Here is a 22187-nt window from a genome sequence, read left to right as displayed (position 1 = left end):
ACCGCGACTGGAGGAGGCTGCCTTCCTAGAGTTCCTCCGAGTAGCCCACTCCTCCTCTGTTAGCAGTAGTTTGCCGATGTCCTTTGTTGCTTTCGCCTGCTCCAGGCGCTCGTCCACCACCTGTAGACGGCATGTCACATCCTAAATAGTGAGGGTGGATAAGTCCAGCATCGTCTCTATGGAGAGAGCGATCTGGATGTACTTTGCCAGCATGGAGTGGAGGAACTTGGAGACCGCCTCATCTTCGTCGATGGTGACGCCATGGCTCTTCAGCTTGCTGATGAGCGTCTGCAGGCGGAGACAGAAGTCCTCCACCATTTCACTATCCTTGAACTTGAGGTTGGTGTACTTCTGCTTCAGAAGCTAGGCTACCGCCTTCTTTGCGCAGTCGGAACCGATGCGCATCGCCGCAATAGCCTCCCATGCCTCCTTAGCAGAGATCTTCGCCCCCAACGGCTCTCTGTACTCCGCCGGTACAGAAGCGAGGATGGCCTCCAACGCTGACATGTCATCTTCCTCATTCTTGGTGCCCTTGTCAATAGCATTCCAGAGCCGTCGGGCTCTGAGCTTGACCTTCATGGTCATCGACCACTCTCCATAGTTGGTGCGAGTCAGTGTCGGCCAACTGGTGCCGCTGACCTCCTGCACCGTACGAACAACGACCTCCGGTCATGGCTGGGCAGCCACAGCAGCGCCACTGATGTCGCCCATTTTCGAACCGCCCATCATCGCCAGCGGTTAGTCTGGCGACGGCGCTTGTACGACTCCGATATCACTTGTTAGCCCACAGGATCACCGGCTCAGGTGAGTCGACCGCTCACCAGTCTTGCCGAGCACCCGCTAATGTTGCCGAGCACCCGCCAGTGTTGCCGAGCACCCACTAGCTATGCCGACTATGAACAAGCGTTGTCCGTCCCACACACTATGGCTAGAGGTGAAGAAGAGGGAGAACAGAGCATACACACATAGTACAGGCACCAGCGTTGGTCAGAGCCCTGTATAGGAGATGACAAATCTGAACTCTCTTTACTGAGTTGCCGTGGCAGTCTATTTATATATCTCTATCCATCTAGTCCTAATACAGCGCACATGCTGCTACAGTAACTAGATAACACAGCAGGACTGACTTCTGCAGCTGTCCCTGCATGTGGCTACAGTGCGGCAGGTGAGCCGTTCAGCGCCTGCCTCTGTAGCGGCTACAGTACCATAACAGGAGGCCTTTTTGACGTCGCTTTCCCTTACTATATGTTCACATAAGGAAGCAACAGATTATCTAACGTACTGCTACTCCACTAGACCTACAATATCCTGCCAAACTGCCAATGCCCCAGCCGACTTTGGCAGACGGCCGGGTCGGTCACCAGTAGGACTAGCTAGCTGCCTCTAGCTACACTACAAATATACCATACGGGCCACAGCTTTCCTGCACCACTGCACCTCCCACATACCATAGCTCCACTCACAAGCACACGCTTTAGCATTCAGTAGCGCGCGCTGTGCAGTTTTCACGAACACACCAACACGTTTGGGGCATCCTCGGCACGACGTCGTGGAAGCTCTTGTCCTTCACTCCCATGTACTGATCTGGAGGACCATGCAAACAAGCCGCGTGCATGCAGCTACGAAACCTTGCATGCATGCAACCATATAATATCATCACTTGTCAGGAGATAAAAAGAATATAAGACGGTCTATTTTTTTTATTACTTTATATAATATTTTACATTGATTAACACTACTATATAAACTTTACTAGAGACGGACGTTTTCGGTTTCCCACGGATGGCAAAGCCATCCGCCGCGGCCTAGAGGCCACGGTAAACCGATTTACCGCGGCGGGCGGCTTTGCTCGCCGCGGTTAACCGATTTACCGCGGCGGGCGGTGTAACGTGCCCGCTGCAGTAAATATACTTTTACCACGGCGGGCACGTTACACTGCCCGCCGCGGTAAATTATTTTACCGCGGCGGACACCTTTTGTGGCCCGCCGCGGTTATGTTCATTAGCCGTGGCGGGCTTTATTATTTGCCCGCCTCGGTAAATTATTTCCTGAATTAAAAAATACAACGGGCATATAAATTCAAATTCAAATCACATCCAGATTTCACAGATTAAACTTAAAAAGTATGCAGGCATTACACATGAGATAATATACATATATATACATTCACTTAGTCGTTCTTGTCATCGTTAATTCATTACATTTACATATTAAAGTCGTTATACATGCGCTAAGGTGTAATCCTGCGGACGCATCATCGTGGATCATTTCCTCAGCCTCTTGTACTCCGGTAAAATCGCTAGCGGGCAGTTCTCATTGAAGAACGTGCCCCCTTCAAGCACGCATTTGTCTAAGACAAACTTACATATGCCCGCCTTTGTCTGCTTGAAGCTGTGTTGGGTGCTCTGCACGTCTCTCGACCAGTTCAATCCATTCTTAAGCACCCTCCAACTGCTGCTGTACTGCTTGCACACCCTCAGGAACTCACAGGCGTAGAAGCCACAGGTTTGTGATCCTACCGGTTGTTTGGCACACTGCATGATCGATACACAAGCATTACAACACAGGCATTAGAACGCATATGAACGGAAAGCACAATTAAACCTTTCAAATACTTACCGAAAAGTTGCGTCTAATTTTGATGCGGTTCTTATGCTTAGCCTTAAAATTCTCTGTTCTTCGATCATAGCATTCAGGATCCTTCACGTACTCCTTATAAGCGCTATACGAAATATACTAGTATTAGGCAGGGCATTAGAACGCATATGAGAAGACAGTTCAGTCACTTACACTCTGAGGCAATCTTCAAAGGCCTTGTACCCTTTTAAGTTTGGCACTGTCAATGAATCAAATACGCAGGCCCTGCCATCCTGAGGGTAGATGATAAATGCAACCCAGTGACCCTCGAGGCCTTGGTTGCGCCATTGAAACAAAATACAGGTTACGAGGAGAAATAATAATACTAGCTAGCTACCCACTTATCTCTACAGGCATGTCTTCGACTTACCCAAAGTGGTAGGCAGCTAGGATACACCCATTTCCCCTGATCTTCTTCATTGCTCCTAGTATGTACCTTGAAATGTTCGACTTCTCATTGTCCATCAGTTTCTTCCTGTGCGCCTCTCTCTGTCGCTTGGTCAAGTCTTTCATGGTTGGATGATTGTCATCTAGGTGGTAACCAATGATGATTCTTTGAGCAATATGCATTGGAGATAGATGGATAGATAACATCAAGTTTTAGTTCCTTGGATATATAGGCCATCAACCTGCAAGGACAAGCCATCGTGACAAATATAAGTAGTCTTGACCGATTCAAAGGCATGTGATATGTGAAACTCGCAATTCATCACTTACATAGAGAACAAGGTGACTTGGGCGATGTCAAGGTCTTGTTCCCGCAGTAGTTTGTACATGTCGTGGAAGTCCACGGGGAGTTCTACATCATTGCTGGGCAAGTGGAAGTACTCTGCCACAACCTTGACTAGAAAACCATGCAGGCCAGCTTTTGCCGCTTCCATGTATTAGAGATGAAACCTCCTTGTCTCCCACCTTTCCTCGTCGATGAGTTGGGCCTTGGTTATCATGAACTTCCCATGCTCGTAATGGCCGGGGCAGTCATCCGATTCAGGAAATAGATGGAAAGGTGATCTCGGCCTGGGATAGAAATGTTAGTACCATATTATGGCAAAGAAAAGTTATTAGCAAATTATGCTCGCCGCTACCATACCTTTCGAACTCAAGTGAGTATGTGAGCTACCCTTGGTCGCCTTTAGTCTTCGCCGACGGTGGAGGACAGTGGCTTGTGCTCGCAATGGCAGCATGTGGTGTCTTTGCCCCCGGTTCCTCCATGCCTCCTGGTCCTTTGCTCGTGCCCTTAGATGGACTACCGGGAGGTGGAGGTGGACTTGTTGTTGGAGGAGGAGAACGAGGGTGAGGGCTTGTGCCTCCCAGTCCTTTGCTCGTGCCCTTAGATGGACTATCAGGAGGTGGAGGTGGACTTGTTGTTGGAGGAGGAGAATGAGGGTGAGGGCTTGTGCCTCCCGGTCCTTTGCTCGTGCCCTTAGATGGACTGTCGGGAGGCGGAGGTGGACTTGTTGGAGGAGGAGAACGAGGGTGAGGGCTTGTGCCTCAGGGTGAGTTCCTTCCCTTGTCATCCCCGCCATTGCCTTCGTCATCGCCGTCGTCATGTTCCGGATCATCAGGGGGACAAGATCCAGCAACGGATGGTTGTGATGCTGGTGTCGCCATCAGCGTAGAAGTCGGCGTCGACAGAATGATCTCTATGTCATCCTTGTTCCACAGGACTTCAGAACCCATGGCAACTCCAAGGATCGTTACCCCTTCTGCAGTTGGATATTCCATTTCAAATTCTTCGTATTTGGTCGCATACCATGTAAGTATCACGACAGCATAGTTGGCAGGGATCTGGTCTTGGTTGAAATCTTTGATATCTTCTTTAGGATGCATGTAACCCTCACCCACGGTCAACTTTTTCGCCCTGTCGAACAGGATCATGAGGTGGACGCGCATGGGTTCCCGGATGTCTTCGACGGGGTGCCTTGGGCGATCCTCGATCATCGGCAGTGGCTGCCCTTGTGGAACTTGAGGCACGGCCATGCCAGCCTAGCGAAACATCTGTGACCTCATCAACACCATATCTGGGTCATTGCTCGTGAAGGCTTCTTTTATGGACCGGCTGATCATTTCGGCCATGCCTTGATCATAGCCCTTCTGAAAGATGCCCTCCTTGTACCTCTACCTTGACCGGTATGTGGCAGCGTCGGATTGCCATGACTCCACTGAGTTCCAGCTCATCTTTGATGACATGCCACGGACGCAGCCACGGTGCTCGAGGGTTCCTAGCACCAGGGTCAACAAGTCTTGGCCCCTACGAACCTCGAAGGTGTCCTTGGATTTAGCGGCCTCGATGAGAGCCCTCTCCACCTCCTCAAACTTGGGCTCATTGAACTTGCTCGCGCCCTCCTTGAGCTTCTTTGGCTTGCGGGCATAGATGAAGTCCTTAGCCCTCAAGTCTACACCATCGTATGGATCGGGAAGCCCAGCGGCAGCTCTAGCCCTTTCTTCGTCCCGCCACTGGGGCCTCTTACCAGCAAACCCAGTCATGCCCAAGTGGTGGGGGTGTAGGTTCTTCTTCGCGAGTGCGCTGAACTTAGCGCTCTTTGCCTTTGCTTCTTCTGTTGTTCTTTGTTTACAGAACTCTTCCTAGTGATGTTCCTTCACCATAGTGTATTTGACACAGGGTGACCTGCCTAGCTTCAGGTAGTACCTGGTCAGCATGGACTTGAAGTTTCTAAAGGCTCTTCCTGCCACGTGCATGACCCACTCCCTGCACTTGTTCAGATCGGCGTCCTCGGGATAATGGAAGCTCCTCATCACCTCACCCTAGATATGTGTCTTGTAGTCGACCAGGACATTGTTCCACTCCTCCCAAGTGATCTCCACCTTGTCCTTGACTATACATGCCACCTGGTTGCTAAACTTGGCAAGGACCATGGGTGGCGACAACGGGTTTCCTCTGGTCCCACCTCATGGATCACATGGACTTCGCCGTGGGTTTCCCTCTGGTGCCTCCCGTGTTCCCCCCTTCTCAGCTTTGTCCTCTGACCCCTAGACTTGCCTAAAGTGGTTGGAGATGGAGTGGGGGGTTCTTTGTCCCTGACTTATTCCTCCTCGAAATTCAATTCTCGAGGCACCACCGGCATCTGTTCAGGGTTTGGAGACCACACACTTTCAACTTCGTCGTCCCTCGGTTGGTAGGTCGGATCATCTTCATCCTCTGTATGACGTTTCTTTGTTGGCCTCGGGGTCACGGACACTTGGCTCTCGAGGCTAGTTGATGATGATGCACTAGGGGTAGGGTCGCACCATTCGCTTATCAGTTCCTCCGCCATTGGAAAGCTATAATGAATACATATTTCAGTTGTATAGACACAGTTATAGAGTAGTAAAGTAGAGTAGTACTAGAGTAGTAAAGTAGAGTAGTACTAGAGTAGTAAAGTAGTAGTAGTTGGCTTAGATTTGCCCCATTGTCATCACATCGCTTTTAAACTGGTTGCTTGTATCTGGTATACAAGCCATCCTAGTTTAGCGGGGGCACTCGATCATCATCGCCGCTGCCTCAGCATAAAAGGGTTCACATCATTGCATATGCCACTGCCTTAGCTTAGAAGTGTGAAAAGAATCATCATTGCAAATACCAAACAAAAGCCATCAAGATAGTTTCAAAATTCGGCCCCAAAGGGCTAAGTCCTTCGGCCATCAAGATAGAGTAGAAGACTAGAGGAGGTGAGAGTAGAGTCTCTTTGATCTGCCCCGATAGTGAGAAGAGATCGGGGTAATCGGTGATGGTGACAAAGATGATTGCTTTTAGTGTGAACTTCTCCTTGCGGGATGCATCCACCATCTGGACCCCAACATCAAATAGTATCTTCATTTCCTCCATGAACGGCTCTAGGAACACATCTATATCGTTGCCGGGCTGCTTTGGTCCAAAGATAAGCATGGTCAGAATAAGGTACCTACGCTTCTGACATAGATGGGGAGGTAGGTTGTACATGGTGAGCACGATGGGCCAAGTGTTGTGCGAGCTGCTAAGCTCACCGAATGGGTTCATCCCATCGGTACTCAGCGTGAACCTAACATGCCTAGGCTCCTTGCCAAACTCCAGGTAGGCCTCGTCGAAATCCTTCCACTACTTGCCATCGGATGGGTGCCGTAGCTTGCCATCATCTTTCAGGCGGTCAGCTGATGCATGCCAGGACATGAGCTTGGCATCGTCCGGGTTCTCGAATATTGCACGCAGGCGATCGGTCACGGGCAGGTACCACACCGATAGTGCTGGACTTTTCTTGTGCGTGTAACCCTCTTCTTCATCGTCCTACTGAGCCAAGATCTGTTTGGCCGCACTGCTCTTCTTTGCCCCCTTCTTGTTCTTTTTCCGACCACCCCGCAAGCCTCCCTCGTCTTCTGCATCCACGCGACAACCAGCATTTTTCTTGTACCGACTAAAGCTGCAGTGTGGACAACTCATCAAATTCTCATACTCATTGCCCCGATACAGGATGCAGTGGTTAAGGCATGCATCAAACTTTCTAAGCTTCATCGCCACTGGCCGGATCAGCTTCTTGGCCCGATAAGTATTGGCGGGCACCTTGTTAGCCGTTGGGTACGTGGTGGCAAGGTAGCTTAACAACTCATTAAAGCCAGTGTCAGACCAACCATGATGAGCCTTCAACATCAACATATGGAGGTTAAAACGGAGCGTCGTGCACTCCTTTGGACAATCACCGCCGTCCTTATAGAGAGGATCAACTGCCGCCTGCTTCAACTCTCTGAAATTCTCCAACCACTTTGGGCAACCCAACACAACGTCGTCTTCATCGAAGTGTTTGACTAGATCTTCAACAAGCTGCACATCCTCGGGTTGGCTCACAGTATCCTGACCATCCCCACCATCGCCGGCTTCGTCGGTCATGTCTTGCATTAGATCATCCACCGTGATGTAATCACGACAACCGTTGTCACTGTCGGCTGGCATAGCTACTGCTGAAGATGATGAGGAGCCGGGTGCTCCTAAAGGATCTTTATTCACCGGTGGTGCTGTCGTCGTCGCCATCGAAGAGCTCACTCCAGATGCACCGTCACTCGCACCAACTCTTTCGCCGTGAAATGTCCAGACTGTGTAGCCCTCGATGAAACCATACATGATCAAATGAGTTTGCACCTCACTGTCTTGGTGGGCTTTTAGGTTCTTGCAACGAGAACATGGACATATGGTTGTCATCCGCTTCAGTCTCTCATGGTGAGCTTTACCAGCAGCAATAAACTTCCTTAATTCAAAGAGGTACCGCGGATCATTCACTCTATCGATCCGGTACATCCATTCCGACCTATCCATCATACCTATGAACATTATCCGTCACAATCAACATTAAATAAAGAAGAATTAGGAGAAATTGATGATTTTTACGTCCAAAATCATGAAAAAGAGAGAAAATGACAATGTGAAAGATGAAGCATGCATCTATGATGAATCTAAAGTTAAAGAAATATATGACATCATTTTTTCCATTAAAATTGATCTAGATCTAGATCTAAAGAGAACTCTAGGTGATGGAAATAGAGAGAGAGGATGGAAGGAGAGAGGGAGAGCCTTTATAAACCTCTTATGATGTCCTCCTCCCTCAAATCCAAGCCCTTCAACTCAAATCAAAAGTTTCCTCAAATTTTAGGGCAAAGCCTCCCCCATGAGTTTGAGAGAGGAAGACCCGTGGAGAAGATGAAGGGGTGGTGCTGTGCATTTGTACAGGCTTTACCGCGGCGGGCAAGATAAAGCGCCCACCTCGGTAAATCAACTCTTTACCATGGCGGGCAGTTTAAAGAGCCCGCCACGGTAAATCGTATTAACCGCGGTGGGCGATTCATACCGCCCGCCGTGGTAAATAACGATTTCCTGCGGCGGGCAAGTAAGGTGGCCCGCCGCGGTAAACCCTTTTCCCGCAGCGGGCGCCTCGGTGGCCGGCCTCGGTGGCCGGCCGCCGGTTAACCGTGGCGGGCAAAAGAGGTGCCCGCCACGGAGCCCATTTTGGCCACGCTGCGCAAGTTGATTCATGTAGTAGTGTAAAATAAGTTGCTAGCTGCTAAAAAAAGTTATAGTCGATACATACAGTCTAGCTTATAGTTTAGCTAATAGCCTATTTTATTTAATCGTCCAAATTATAAAGAGCTGTTAGCCTCCCGCTATTACAGCTTATAAAAAATGAGTTGATCTAAACAGAGCCTTAGCTCCGGAGAAGTTCAAGTGCATCTCGATATTTTTTCAGACAATCCATAATAGTGTCTAGAAAGGATATATATTCCAATCAGTTTTCCATTTTCTATTGCTGTTAGTAATAAGAGAGTTCTTTTATTTTTGGTGTTTTATAGATTGCGCGGTAAACATCATATCATATATTTTGTACTTCTCGCTGTGTTATCATTCCTAATAATGAAATAACATTATTTTGTCAGTCATCCCGGCTCAAAATTTATTTAAAGTGTTGTAGAGCGCTATAATATATATTCCGACAAATCATGCTGGCGAGGTGTGGCGCCGCCGCGGTGTCACACCGCCGGGAGGCACAGTGAAGCGCGTAGAAGCCTCCAGGCATGCCCTTCCGCAGCGCAAACTCGAGCATGAACTGCTCGAAGAGGTCTCTCTTCTTGCTCTGCTGCGCCAGTCCCATGGCCGTCTCGCCGGGCTTGTTGCTCAGCTTCACGTTGGCGCCAGCAAATACGAGGCGTGGAAGGCCTCGACGTTGCCCATCTTGGCAGCAGCTATATGGGGCGAGCACCCATCCAAATCCTGCTCGTCCACGTCGTCAACGTCTGACTGAGCGAGCAGCACTTCCATCGCGGTCGTGTCCCCGCACAGCGTGCCGAACCGAACATCAGCGCCGGGAGAACACGTTCCACTCGCTCGAGGGTGGGATGGTCCCGGTCTGAATCGTACCAAGAACAACCCGTTCGAAGCCGATCTTCCATCCCCCGGAGGAAGCGACGGAGGCCGTGGAGTTTAGCAGGACGACGTCTGTGCCAGCAGACACGAGAACCCTAAGGCAAAGGATGGCAGCGGTGTCGCCGGCCTCTGCCCTCGCGTTCACGTCGCAGCCCCTGTCAACCAGCATCCGCAGGATCTCTGGCTGCACGAGGCACGCGCGCGGCCAGGTGAACTGGCCTGGACCTGTTGGTCCTGGATGTCTTCACAGAAGCTCCAGAGTATGCACCGGACGCCAGCAAGGTCTGGACGGCACCGGTGCTGCCCGCCTGCCACAGAGGAAGAGGATGGCGTGCTGGAGGAGCGTTCCGGCCGAAGTGAGTGGCGGTCGACATGTACCCGCTACTGAAGAGCATGCGTAGGAGCCCGTGGCTCGTAGTATTCCACGACGCACCATACCGCTGATGTGCTGACTCGGAGACTCCTATCAGAGTTGGAGTTTGGAAGGGATCGGGCACGGATCTCGGGCGCGCACACCAAGAGTATTTGGACGAAATGCTTCAATAATACATTCTTCTGTTGAAAGTTGTGAGTGACTGTTTTGCCAAAATGATATGGTCAGAAATTATATCATCAGTGAAAATTGTTGTTTTGTTGAAATCGGAGCTACATACATTCTCCTGTTGGTTGTACCAGAGCACTTGGTGCGATTTGAAGACAATTAATTAATGCAGATTAATTAATGGGCAACAAATACCGGTAATAATAGCTCAGTAGGAAATGTTTTGCCTCATGAGAGTTTGAACGGAACAACGCCGCGGCTGACAACGCTGGGGCAACCGACGCGGCCAGGGCCGCGATGGTGCCCGTGGCTGACCTAGCGGATGATCTTGGGGCCGTCATCGTTGCAGCATAGAAGGTGAGACTAGCTTGCGAGGGAACGCGAGGCGCGAAAGGGGGTGTTGCGAAAGGGGGTGTTAATGTGTGTTTGTAGAAAATGTTCAATGTTTTATATTGGTGGCTTGATGTTGAGGTTGCAAACATAATAAAATGGACGTCCTTTTGCTGATATGATGTTATATATCTCTTGTGACTGTTGTTTTCAATGTTTAGCGCATGTTGCCAAAAAAAAGATTTTTCGAAGATGAGATTTTAAGTGCACAAAGGAAACAGTGAACTCAAATTACGATTGATATTTAAGCCTTTCCTCTTGGAAGAAACTAACCTTGATCCCGCCATCGAGCCAACCCTGTAGTACCGCAACCGGTATTTCTCACAGAAAGTTAAATTTGCCCTTAGGGGCACATGCCCCTATCTGACCGTTCTCGGGGCGCGCACCGGCGGAGGTGGAATGCTACTAGCTAGGAGGGGCGGCGACGGCCGCAGAACGCTAGCTAGGAGACCAACCGCTGGGGATGCCGGTGGCGGTGGAATGCTACCAGCAGGGAGGGGCGCCGACTGCCGGTGGCAGAACGACGATAGTCGCTGGGAGACCACCGCTGAGGGTGCCGGCAACAGTGGAATGCTACCAGCTGGGAGGGGCGGCGGCGACAACGATGGAACGCTAGCGCTAGCTGGGAGACCACCCGTCGGTGATCTCGGCAACGGTGGTGTCGATACCGGCGTGGGGGGGCAGCCCCCAACGCAGGTAGCTCAGCACACAGCATGATAAGGACTAGGGTCACGACTGCGGATGGGCGAGGCATTGTGATCGGTTTATGGGTTTGTGCAGTGTAGACTTGGATGTTCCGTGTGTATAAGACTCGGGAGCACCGGGTTACTCCTATTTACATACACTAGGATCATGCCCGTGCGTTATACTTGAACAAAATTAGCCGAGAAATGGCCACAGGTGAGGTTAATCATAACCGTACGTTGCAATAGGAACAAAATAATTTCTGCCGAGATCAATCATACCCATGCGTTGGGATAGGAACGAATAGTTTCCGACCACCTAGTGTTGGCCGAGCATAGACCACAGCTGAGGTCAACAGACACCTAAGCCGCATTGCCACATCGGGATTCGATGATGGCAAAAGAGAGTGCAGAGTATAGACCTTTATGCTTGTATAGAACCACGGTCTGCATGGGCTCGTCATGGGCAATACAAAATTGAAAATAAAACAATTATTTTAAAAGATTATTGTACTAAGAACATTTATTTTTTTGTGCAATCTTAACATTTCATCTTCTTAAAATCAAATACCTTCAACTCATTCTAAACTTAGAAGCTTTGATGACATTTCTATTTGATTCTACTCAATAAGTTTGATGATCTGAGAGACATGTATCCTCATATTTCTAAGTAAATCAATTGATGGACTTTTACATAGTTTGTGCAGAAGTAAGACTCCTTTGTAGTCTTTGAAACAAAATCATTTAAGTGGTGCCACATCTAGCTAGCTAATGGCGCATGCTTATAGCTTAAAATTTGTGTCATTTTTTCCCTGAACATAAGGACCGACAGTCATGCCCACCATTGTATTCACCTTCGACTTGCTAACAAGCTGCCTCACTGACAAGTACAATATTCTCATCTGCTAATCTAATTTCTAATTTGCTGGCTTCATTCTTTGAACTTCTGATTTAATCCCTGCATTGTTAATCAGCATGCAGCTGATTTTCACGAGGGACATTGTGTAACGAATATCTAAGAATGGAGTTGTTGAGGCATGTGCCCACGCAATGATCTGCTTGTACTTTCCCTTGAAATGACAAAGAAACATGAAGATCCAAAAAAATAAAAAAAAAACGGACAGTTCCAAGATGCTAACCGGCCTACAAAATCTGTAGCCCAGCGATCTGAGAATTTTCTTTTATATTATCTGACATGGATAGAAAAACAAAGGGAAAAAATGATCACACCTTGCTCCTGCAGAAGTTCCCATGGTAGGAACGCTGTGTCCATTCCTCCTATTTATTTCAGAAATTTGCCTAAGAGTCTTGACAAGTGAGAAGTATTTTGGTGGGGGTCTTTTGTTGTCACCTTCGTGAATGTTGAGGTTTTCTTGTATTTTCTTTTGTTTGTAATATATGCCCAGCATTCTCCTGGCTTCTCTATTAATATATGCCCGTCATGTTTTTGTCCATAGCTTTAAAAAAAATGACAAGTGAGAAGCCGCATTCTTCTCCTCGGCATGACAGTTCTAAGATGTCGTCCCCATACCTTACATCGTCTAGCACTTCTTGTTCTTGGTTTTAACAAAGACACGAGTTATTAGGAGTAGCTGCAACAAGGTTGACAGCTGCATCTCCTGGCTATCTGTCCGATGTCCGTGCATGTGGTTAATTGTCAACCATGTATAAGCTATTAAGGTCGTTCTATGTCCTCGTAAAAATCATATAATAATAATAACTTTTTGATTTCACTATTCTTTTTTTATATAAAAATATATGAAAAAAACTAGCAACTGCTTCCTCAGGTAAACATGCTCGATCCGAGTCTGAGGCGGTGAGGCTCCGGCCGCTTCAGAACTGACAGAACACCGATGTGCACCGGGCCTAGAAGGTTGACAGCAATTGCGAATAGAGTAGCATCTCTCAAGACAACAAAATCAAGCAGAGAGATTCAGCTTCACCGAGCAGTTCACCTTGAGGTGATAGACCGACCCCCTCTGGATATCCAGTCTGTTCGCTTGGTCGTATTTGGCTTATAAACCATGGCTTATTAGCCAACGAATAGTATTTTTCTCTCATACCAAACCAGCCAACAGTACTTTCAGCAATGGCTTATAAGCCAAACCAGCCCAAACGAACAGGGCGATTGGCCTTGGGTTAACGGCTCCACCACCAATTCGGAGATTCATTTGATCACAACCTGAATATCCAGATTGACAATTTTGAGCGTAAGAAATAGGGGTATCTATGTACTCATTCTGTTCTTGAAAAAAAAAAACATTGCAGTTTTGTTTGAAGTCAATTCATCTCAAGTGCAATATTGATACCCATCTTAATAAATCTGGATAGTTTAATTTGATACAATACAAAACTAGAATTATTTTGTACTATTTGAGATGGAGGAAGTGCCTTGCAGGAAAAGGCCGTACGCTTCATGCTGCCTCGCCCTCAAGCCAGCTGTTCAAACACTTTTTTTTTAACTAACTGTTCAAATACATGGGTTTAGGCTAAGGGCGTGTTTGGTTCCGTGTATCTGCGCGTTACGATCGAGATAAGTCAAGAATCCCGCCAAACGGACTACGACCAACGCGCGATGGCCGGTTGAAAACGAACGCGGGCGGGCGTTTCCCAAAACGCGGCCTCAGAGGCGCTTGGCTTAAACGCGGTGGCGCGTTCATGAACTGCGGAACCAAACAGGTACTAAACCCGTGGTCTTGAAAAGAAGGAAAAAGACTTGGTCAGCGACTCTGTGAACGCGTTGATCGATAGGACAGCCCTGCTCTGGCTCTGTCTCACGGTCTCCGTGCAGCAGCGTCAACAAACGCGTTGGTCGACGACAGAGACGGACGTTCTTGGCATATTTGACTCTGCGCCTCTGCCCTCTACACTGTCCAAAGCCTACTAATGCTCAAATGCCTACCACCAGACTTCGCCGTAGTGCCGTACTCATTCTCGTCCAAGCTTCCCGTGTCCTCTTCCATTCCATGTAAGTCTGTTTTGAACTCAAGCTAGCAGGTGAAACGCCGGCCGACAAAGATCGATGTCGAACGCTGCCATCGGTGAGTAAGAAGCTGTCCATGCGACGTCTCTTGCCGGATGACAGATAATGCTTAGATCCCTCTCTGTCTGACCTCCTTTCGATCGCCTCTCTTTCAGCGATTGGCACCATCATATTCGTCATTATCGTCGCCGCGATAATTGTCTGCGCCTACAGACGGGCCGAGGCATGCGCCGGCGGCGTCGCGAGGAGCTACGCGGTGGTGTCGGACCAGCAGATCCGGCACGCCACCATCGAGAAATTCCTCTTGGAGATCAGGCACGAGAAGCCCTTCAGGTTCACGTCGCTGCAGCTCGCCGGCTTCACGGGCAACTACACGACCCGGCTCGGCGCTGGCGGCTTCGGCACGGTGTACAAGGGCGTGCTCCCCAACGGCCTCCCCGTGGCGGTCAAGGTCTTCGACCGCAGCCTCGCCCAGAGGTCCCAGGAGGAGCAGTTCATGGCGGAGGTGGGAACCATCGGGCGCACGTACCACGTCAACCTCGTCAGGCTCTTCGGCTTCTGCTTTGACAACGTCGTGCGCGCGCTGGTGTACGAGTACATGGACAACGGCGCGCTCGACGCTTACCTCCTGGGCGGCCGGGGCCGCGGCGTCGGCCTCCCGGCGCTGCGCGACATCGCCGTCGGTGTCGCCAGGGGCATCCGGTACCTGCACGAGGAGTGCCAGCAGAAGATCGTGCACTACGACATCAAGCCCGGGAACGTGCTCCTCGACGGCGCGCTGACGCCCAAGGTCGCCGACTTCGGGCTCGCGCGGCTGGTGAACCGCGCGGACACGCACGTGTCCGTGTCCTGCGTGCGTGGCACCCCGGGATTCGCCGCGCCGGAGATGTGGATGCTGTCGGGCGTCACGGAAAAGTGCGACGTGTACAGCTTCGGCATGCTCCTGCTCGAGATCGTCGGGCGGCGGAGGAACTTCGACGAGGCGGCGCCCGAGAGCCAGCAGTGGTTCCCCACGCTGGCGTGGACCAAGTTCGAGACCGGCGAGCTCGTGGACCTCGTCGCGTGCAGCAGCGGCGAGGCTGGTGATGCGGCCGCCGCGCCGGGTGACGACGACCATGAGCTGCAACGCGATAAAGAGATAGTGGAGAGGATGTGCAAGGTTGCGTTCTGGTGCGTGCAGCAGCAGCCGGAAGCGAGGCCGCCCATGGGTGCGGTGGTGAAGATGCTAGAGGGCGAGATGAGCATCGCTGCTCCTGTGAATCCGTTCCAGCATCTAATGGCGACGCCGGTGACGGCGAACCCGTGGATGACGATGACGAGTAGCGCGAACGCGGTGTCAGCAACTGGCATTTCTGAGACTAGCAACGAGATCGTCTCGCTTTGACAAATGGCTGCAACTGAAAATGGGAAGGACATGGTCAAAGGCCATGTTCGCTTGGCTTATCAGCCGTACTTTTTCAACGAAGTAAGAGTGTTTTTCTCTCACAATAAATTAGTAAATAGTACTTTTCAGTCTGACTTTTCAGCAAAGCGAACAGGGCCAAAGCTTGTACGCCCTGTTTGCTTGTCTGGCTTTTCAGCAAAGCGAACAGGGTCCAAAGCTTGTACGCCCTGTTTGCTTGGCTTATAAGCTATACTTTTTCAGACAACAAATAATATTTTTTTCTCACAATAAATCAGCCAATAATACTTTCAGCCATAACTTATCAGCCAAGCGAACAAGGACACTAGTCCACCTGCACCGTTCTCCCTCGTTTTTTTTTTCTGATGGTGCTCGTGAACTTAACTCTTGTGAAGCTCTAAAGGCCTTTGCTGCGTTGCGTTGAGCTCTCAAGTCTGAACTATGAAGAATTGTGAGTTGCTATGTTAAGAAAAAAAAATCAACACAATAAATAAATAGACTATGAAAAAAAAAGCGCTCACCACCTCCCAGTCCGGCCCAACGCACGGCCCAAAAACTAAGCCCACGCTCTCCCTAGCTCGCGGTCAAAGGTTCCTCGACGCAAACTTGGGCGCCGCCGTCTCGTGCCGCCCCTCGCTTTGCCACCGTGCTCCGCGCCATTGGGCACGTCCGCGCAGAGGTACACGACGACGCAGCAACAGGAAGATGGGGCGCAGCCAAGCCGTAGCTGTAGCTCCACCGGGCGCAGCTCAGATCCGTTATCGATCGCAGGGGAAACCTTGCGTTGGGCAGTTTCAAACGTAGGGTAGAAAACGAGAGGCGAAGGAAGGCTTCCCGCTTCCGCTTCCGTCTTCGTTTCCAAATCCATCGAGCACCTCCTCAATTCCGCTTCTACCGCGTACGCCCCCAGCCACAGGCAACACCACAAAATCCCAAAACCTGAACCCTAACTCTAATGGTAGCCACATCCATCGATTCCTTCGATTGCCCCTGGCGACGCAGCCAGATATCTGGGACTGAGAGGAGAGAAGTTTCGCCTGGGTACATGAGGGAGACCGGGGAGGCGACCGACGCGGCGCCTGGCAAATCGACGAGCTCGCCATCATCTCTTGGCGAATTGCGTGGAGGAGCGTGAGATTCAAATCTCACCCCCACCTGCAGTCGATGCCTACTGCCGGTCGGCTCCGATTCTGCTCGGCCAGAAGGCATACAACACCAAATGTCTCATCCGCCACACGCCGGCCATCGACGAGGGCAGTAATGAGACCACGGCCACAACGAAAGCGAAGAGTGGCCATACCATCGTGGTCTCCTTCTGGGTGGATGATCTGCCTGACGTGTCTTTCTTCTTGGTGGTCTCTCGTCAGCCTCCTTTGTTAGTTTATTAGGATCATCAACATGTAGATTAGAGGGTGAATTGTTACTGATTTGATTCAAATTAGACCTATAACATGATACAGAGAGGGAGACAGTGAGAGAGGGAGATGTAGGAGTGGCTGACCGTCGGCTTTGGAGGAGGACGAGCCGCCCATGTCGAGGTCTAGTCAGTGGCGTCATTTGGTGGCGATGGATCCAGTGGCGGCTGGTGTCAGGGTAGAAGACGCAGTGGAGTCCGACATGGTGGCACTTGCGGCAGGTGTCGGGGTAGAAGACGTAGTGGAGTCCGGCGTGGTGGCACTTCCTGCCGCTTCAGCACTCTCTTGATCAGTAGGGTTAGGGCAAGTAAGTGGGGATCATGGCGGCTGTCGTGACCCTCATGTCTGCGCCCTGGTCCCCACCTCCCTTTATATTGTGCTACGCGACGAGGGTCCCACCAACCTTGGTTTGGTTGGATGCCTCCGATCAGGGCACTAGATCAAGGCCTGACTCGACCGTTGGGCCGAGTTGGATGAGATCAATACGAACAATCTTCCCCTTGATCTCACCTCATACTTAAACTCAACTTTCTTTATCTTTTTTTCATTCCATCACAGATAAGTACATAGAGCATGCTTCATCGTCACAGTCAGTTACCTATTAGATTTAACAGCTACAATACACCTCTCTGTTTTGAAATAGATACTCAACTAGGCCATTAGTATTCAGAAATCATAGGCTTTCCCATAAACCTATGTCAACTATGTGTTCTCAGAATGCACTGGGTGGTAAGCCTTTGATAAGCGGATCCATAAGTACTTACTTCGGTACTTATGTGCTCAATGCTTTCAAAATGATTCTAGATTTTCTCTTTTACAACATATAACTTAGTGTCAATGTGTTTGGCAGCACACTTGACATGTTGTCTTAGGAGTTAACTAACTTTAAATGGTTATTACTGGTGTCTATCATTGTTAAATCCGGGTACTAATTCCCTTAATCCCCTTTTGCCTGTTCCTTAAGCCTCATGTCAAGCTATACTATGGTATGCATCACTGATGACACCACAACTGTTTCTTTGAAGTTTTTTCACAATAATACTCCTAACTGTTGTGTTATCAACTATTGTGGATTTCTCTACATATCTCGCCAAGACTTAACATTTGTACCCTCAACTATTTGAGAGTACTTGTTCTTTCTTACTTAGCATGAGACCTATGACTCTTTGCAAAATTATAAGATATTTTTAACTCCATTCCAATGATCTATATCTAGACTGAACTTCTGCCAAAATATTCTGGATACGTAAACTACAGTCAGAGTAAGTTTTTACTTATACTTGTACACTCATCAAGCTTTCAACAGCTGAAGCATATAGAACCATATTTATTTAATCGATCTCATATCGGTTCCTGGAACACTAAAAGTTTCTATATCTATTACCCTTGACTATAGGAGCAGACATAGGTTTACTTGCATGCATACTTTATTTCTTTAGAATCTTTTCTAAGTATGCCTTTGCGATAGTCCTAGTACCCGATTTTCTTCTATCTTGGTGAATTTCGATTCCTAGAACCAATGACGGCTTCACCAAGATCATTCACATTGAAACTTGAGGACAAAACTTCTTCTTCTCTAATAACAGATTAACATCACTACTAGTGAGTAGAATGTCATCTATTCACATATGTGAAAAATGAATTTTCCATTCTTGAACTTCGCATAAACGCTATTGTCCTTATTTTCTTTAAACCCAAACTTTTTTATCATTTCATCAACTTCAAATACTACTGTCTAGAGACTTACTTTTAACCCATAAATGGATTTCTACAGGCGGCATCCTATATGTTCTTTTCTTCCACGACAAAACCTTTTTGGGTTGTGCCATGTAATCGTTTTCATATGAATCCTCGTTGATGAATGTCGTCTTTACATTCATCTGATGTAACTCTAAATCATAATGTGTCATTAACACCATTATGATTCTAAAAGAATCCTTACATAAGACTAGAGAGAAAACTCTCATTGTAATCTATTTATTCTCTTTGCATAAAGCATTTTGCTACAAGTCATGCTTTATATCTTTCTGTGTTTCCTTTGAAGTCACATTTTGTCTTGTAGACCCATTTACAGTCTACTATTTTGGCTCCATTAGGAATTTCTTCTAAGTCCCAAACATCTTTGGTATTCATCGAATTCATTTCAACTTCCATAGCTTCTTGCCATTTAGATGAGTAAATGCTTCTCATAGGCTTCTTCAAATGAGATAGGATCACCCTCCATTTGAATTTCCTTCACTAACATAGACTTCATAGTCATTAGAAAACTAGTTTACTAATTCTTCGAGACTTTCTGGGGCCTCAGCTACTGACACTTTCATATGGGGCCATTGTTGCTCTTCATTGCCAAGAGGCAATTGATTCTATAGGCTCCTGTATAATAAAATCCTTGTTTATATTATTCATCTTCTTCGAAGAGGTAACAACAGGTGTTGTATTAGTCATACAACATCAATAGATATTGAGAAACTTATTGCTTCTTAGTTACTGGAGTGGGCATGCAGTCCCTCTTCTCTTCAAGTCTTAGGTCTCTATATAACTCTACATACCATGCTCCCCCAGATCTTCACATCTTTTCTAAAGATAGTGTATCTTTCAAATATCTTATTTTAGGGTTTAATCTGTTAAAATCTCATATGGCACTTTAAGCACCACCTCAACATCTTCGAGGCTGACTATGCTATGTTCCTGTCGAAACTTTAAAAGGTCCAGGAATTTAGCTATTTCTCTGCTTAGGGGTATCATTGTTGTGACCAGTTGTACTCCTTCGAGGGCCACATTCATGTTAATTAATCTTTAACTCACTCTTAATGAAGAGTATCTTTCTTAATTGATCTTAATATTCTCCCCCTCGAAACATGGCATGAACTTTATTGCCATAATTTCGAGAACTATTCAAAAAAAACTTATGAAGGAGACTTATAAGTTACTTCATTCACATGATTTAGTTATGTAAAACAAAGTTATTTCTTGATCCGTTTAGGAGTACACTTTCCTTATTTCACTTCAAGAACTCAACGAGGTGTTTTATTAGCAGTATTCTTGGAAGTCACGCTTACATCTTTTCTTATCTTTTGGTTAGTATTAACCAAGACGATGCTTTCTATTGTGCCAAGGTCAATACTAGTACAACATAAGAGCTACTCAAACTTCTCTCGCTATACGGGATACAAAACATGTGAATCATCATAAAACTTTTCCTGCCATACAGGATTGACTAGCATAAGTATTATGCTAAAACTTCTCTCCATGCGGGATACATTTATACGAAAACTTAGTCATGACGACTAAAACATTCACTTATACTTTATTTTTCAATTAAATCTTTTCGTTGGTTTCAATTTAATCAGAAAATTAATAAACTAACAAAAAATTGTCCTGGACTGGCTTGACTCAAGTCTTTTCATTCACATACCCCAGTATTACAGTCCGTTGGCATGCAGCCGAGTGATCTCATTGGTTAAAAATAAAACATACAATATGCTTCTGCATCAATTCTACATCACCATTGGACAGAAAATAGAATTAATGTGTAAAACTCATAAATTAACTTGAAATCTATATAACTGCTCTTCAAAAATAAATTCTCCCATTAGTTCGAATTTAATTGAAAGATAATTAACATCATTGCTAGCAGAAACTTGATGATGAAATATATTCTTTTAGTTTAGGAGCATTTCTTGGTCGTTATCTACTCTCTAAAAAATTGACAACGTTGGTGTAAAATTTATCAAAGATTTAAACTTTGAACTTAAATCCATTATAATACTGTTATCATCAACGTTGGTCAGAAGATAATAATACCATAATTTAACATAAACAAATCAGACTACTCCTCTAATTTAAATTTTTCCGTTGGTTCCAATTTAATTAGAGGATTAACATAATCATAATTTACTAAATATAATTGCTCTTCAAATTAAATTCTCCTGATGGTTTGAATGTAATTAGAAGATATAATCAACATTAAACTTTGCAGCGGAAACTCGATAATTGATGAATTTTACCCACAGGGAAATTCTCTTTACTAATTTTCTTTGAGCCATTAATTATTTTAGAGGAAATAAAGATTTACTGGAAAAAGAAAAGGAAAAATGGACTCAAGTCAATACTGTTTTTTAGCCCAACCGGCAAAACGGCCCGGCCCAACTACCTCCGCCGCGCCAGCGGCGCCTCCTAGGCCATAACCTGGGCCTGGGCCGGCAAAGTCGCCCGCTGCGCGCTCTCGCCTTGGCTCAATCTAGCCCGGTTGATCTGCATCGTCCATCTGAGATCGACGGCCACACGCTAATCTTGGGCGAACAAAACCGGCGCTGGGCCGCCTCCCCCAGAACCTTAGGTTCATTTCTCCTTTCCCCTTTCTCTCTCTCAGCCCTAGTGAGCAATAGAGCACAGCCAAGCTCAAGGCGGACGCGGCACAGGGAATGGTGGCTCCGCCGTGGCACCCCTCGCCAGCGCACGTGTGCGGCCGGAGCCGCGGGCGGCACCGTCGAGCGGAACCACAGTGGTGCCCTTTGGCCCAAGCCCGAGGTGGAGACCGTGCGATGGCGCTTGTCTCGCCCCGGCGGCTGGGGTTGACTACCTGCGCAAAGTCCATGCGATGGGCGGCGGTTAAGACAGGAGCGAGTAGACCCCTAGGTAGGAGCTCCTCCCCCTTGTTCGTTCACTCTCTTCCCCTTCCTCGTCATGAGTTAGGGTTAGGGTTTTGTTAGGGTTAGGATTAACCCGATTCGGTTTTCTTTCGGTTTTGATTCGAGATCATAATCCCCTCTTTCTAATTGCCGAAAACTGAGACTACCCCGAGCTCACCAGCGCGGAGTCTATCCTGGAGTGCTCCGATGAGTGGAGGACTGGCGAGGTAAGCCGCCTTCCTAGCTCTTTTCCTTTCCCCTTCTTCTTCTCTTTTGGGTCTTCTTCTATTCTTCTCGGATCTTGTCCGATTTGGGGTTAGGGTCCTTATTCGAAATCGAGATTCCCCTTCTTACTCCTTTTCCTCTCCTAATTAGGGTTTAGGGTTCGATGAACCCTCTGCTTCCCTTTTCTTTCGATCCGAACCAGATCTATCTCATCTACTTCTACACTGCTACCTCTGACACGATCTACACACTAGATCGACCTGTCTCTGATACCATTGTTAGTTTCTTAGGATTATCTAGGTGTAGATTAGAGGGTGAAGCTGTTATTGTTTGATTCAAATTCGACCTATAACATGATACAGAGAGAGAGAGAGAGAGAGACAGTGAGAGAGGGAGATGT

At 47.7% G+C, this 22187-nt stretch overlaps 1 protein-coding gene across 1 annotated transcript; it reads left to right on the top strand.

Annotated features, from left to right (window-relative positions):
- The first annotated feature begins 14035 nt into the window (after positions 1-14035).
- On the top strand, positions 14036-15779 carry LOC136533426 (rust resistance kinase Lr10-like). Its single transcript, XM_066525980.1, has 2 exons — positions 14036-14172; positions 14270-15779. The coding sequence occupies exons 1-2, from the start codon at positions 14154-14156 to the stop codon at positions 15496-15498; spliced, it is 1248 nt and encodes a 415-aa protein (XP_066382077.1). The 5' UTR covers positions 14036-14153; the 3' UTR covers positions 15499-15779.
- The last annotated feature ends 6408 nt before the right edge of the window (positions 15780-22187 follow it).

This window comes from Miscanthus floridulus, unplaced genomic scaffold, assembly GCF_019320115.1.
Source record: "Miscanthus floridulus cultivar M001 unplaced genomic scaffold, ASM1932011v1 fs_879_2_3, whole genome shotgun sequence".
Lineage (NCBI taxonomy): Eukaryota > Viridiplantae > Streptophyta > Magnoliopsida > Poales > Poaceae > Miscanthus > Miscanthus floridulus.
This window is presented reverse-complemented; position numbering and strand designations above follow the sequence as displayed.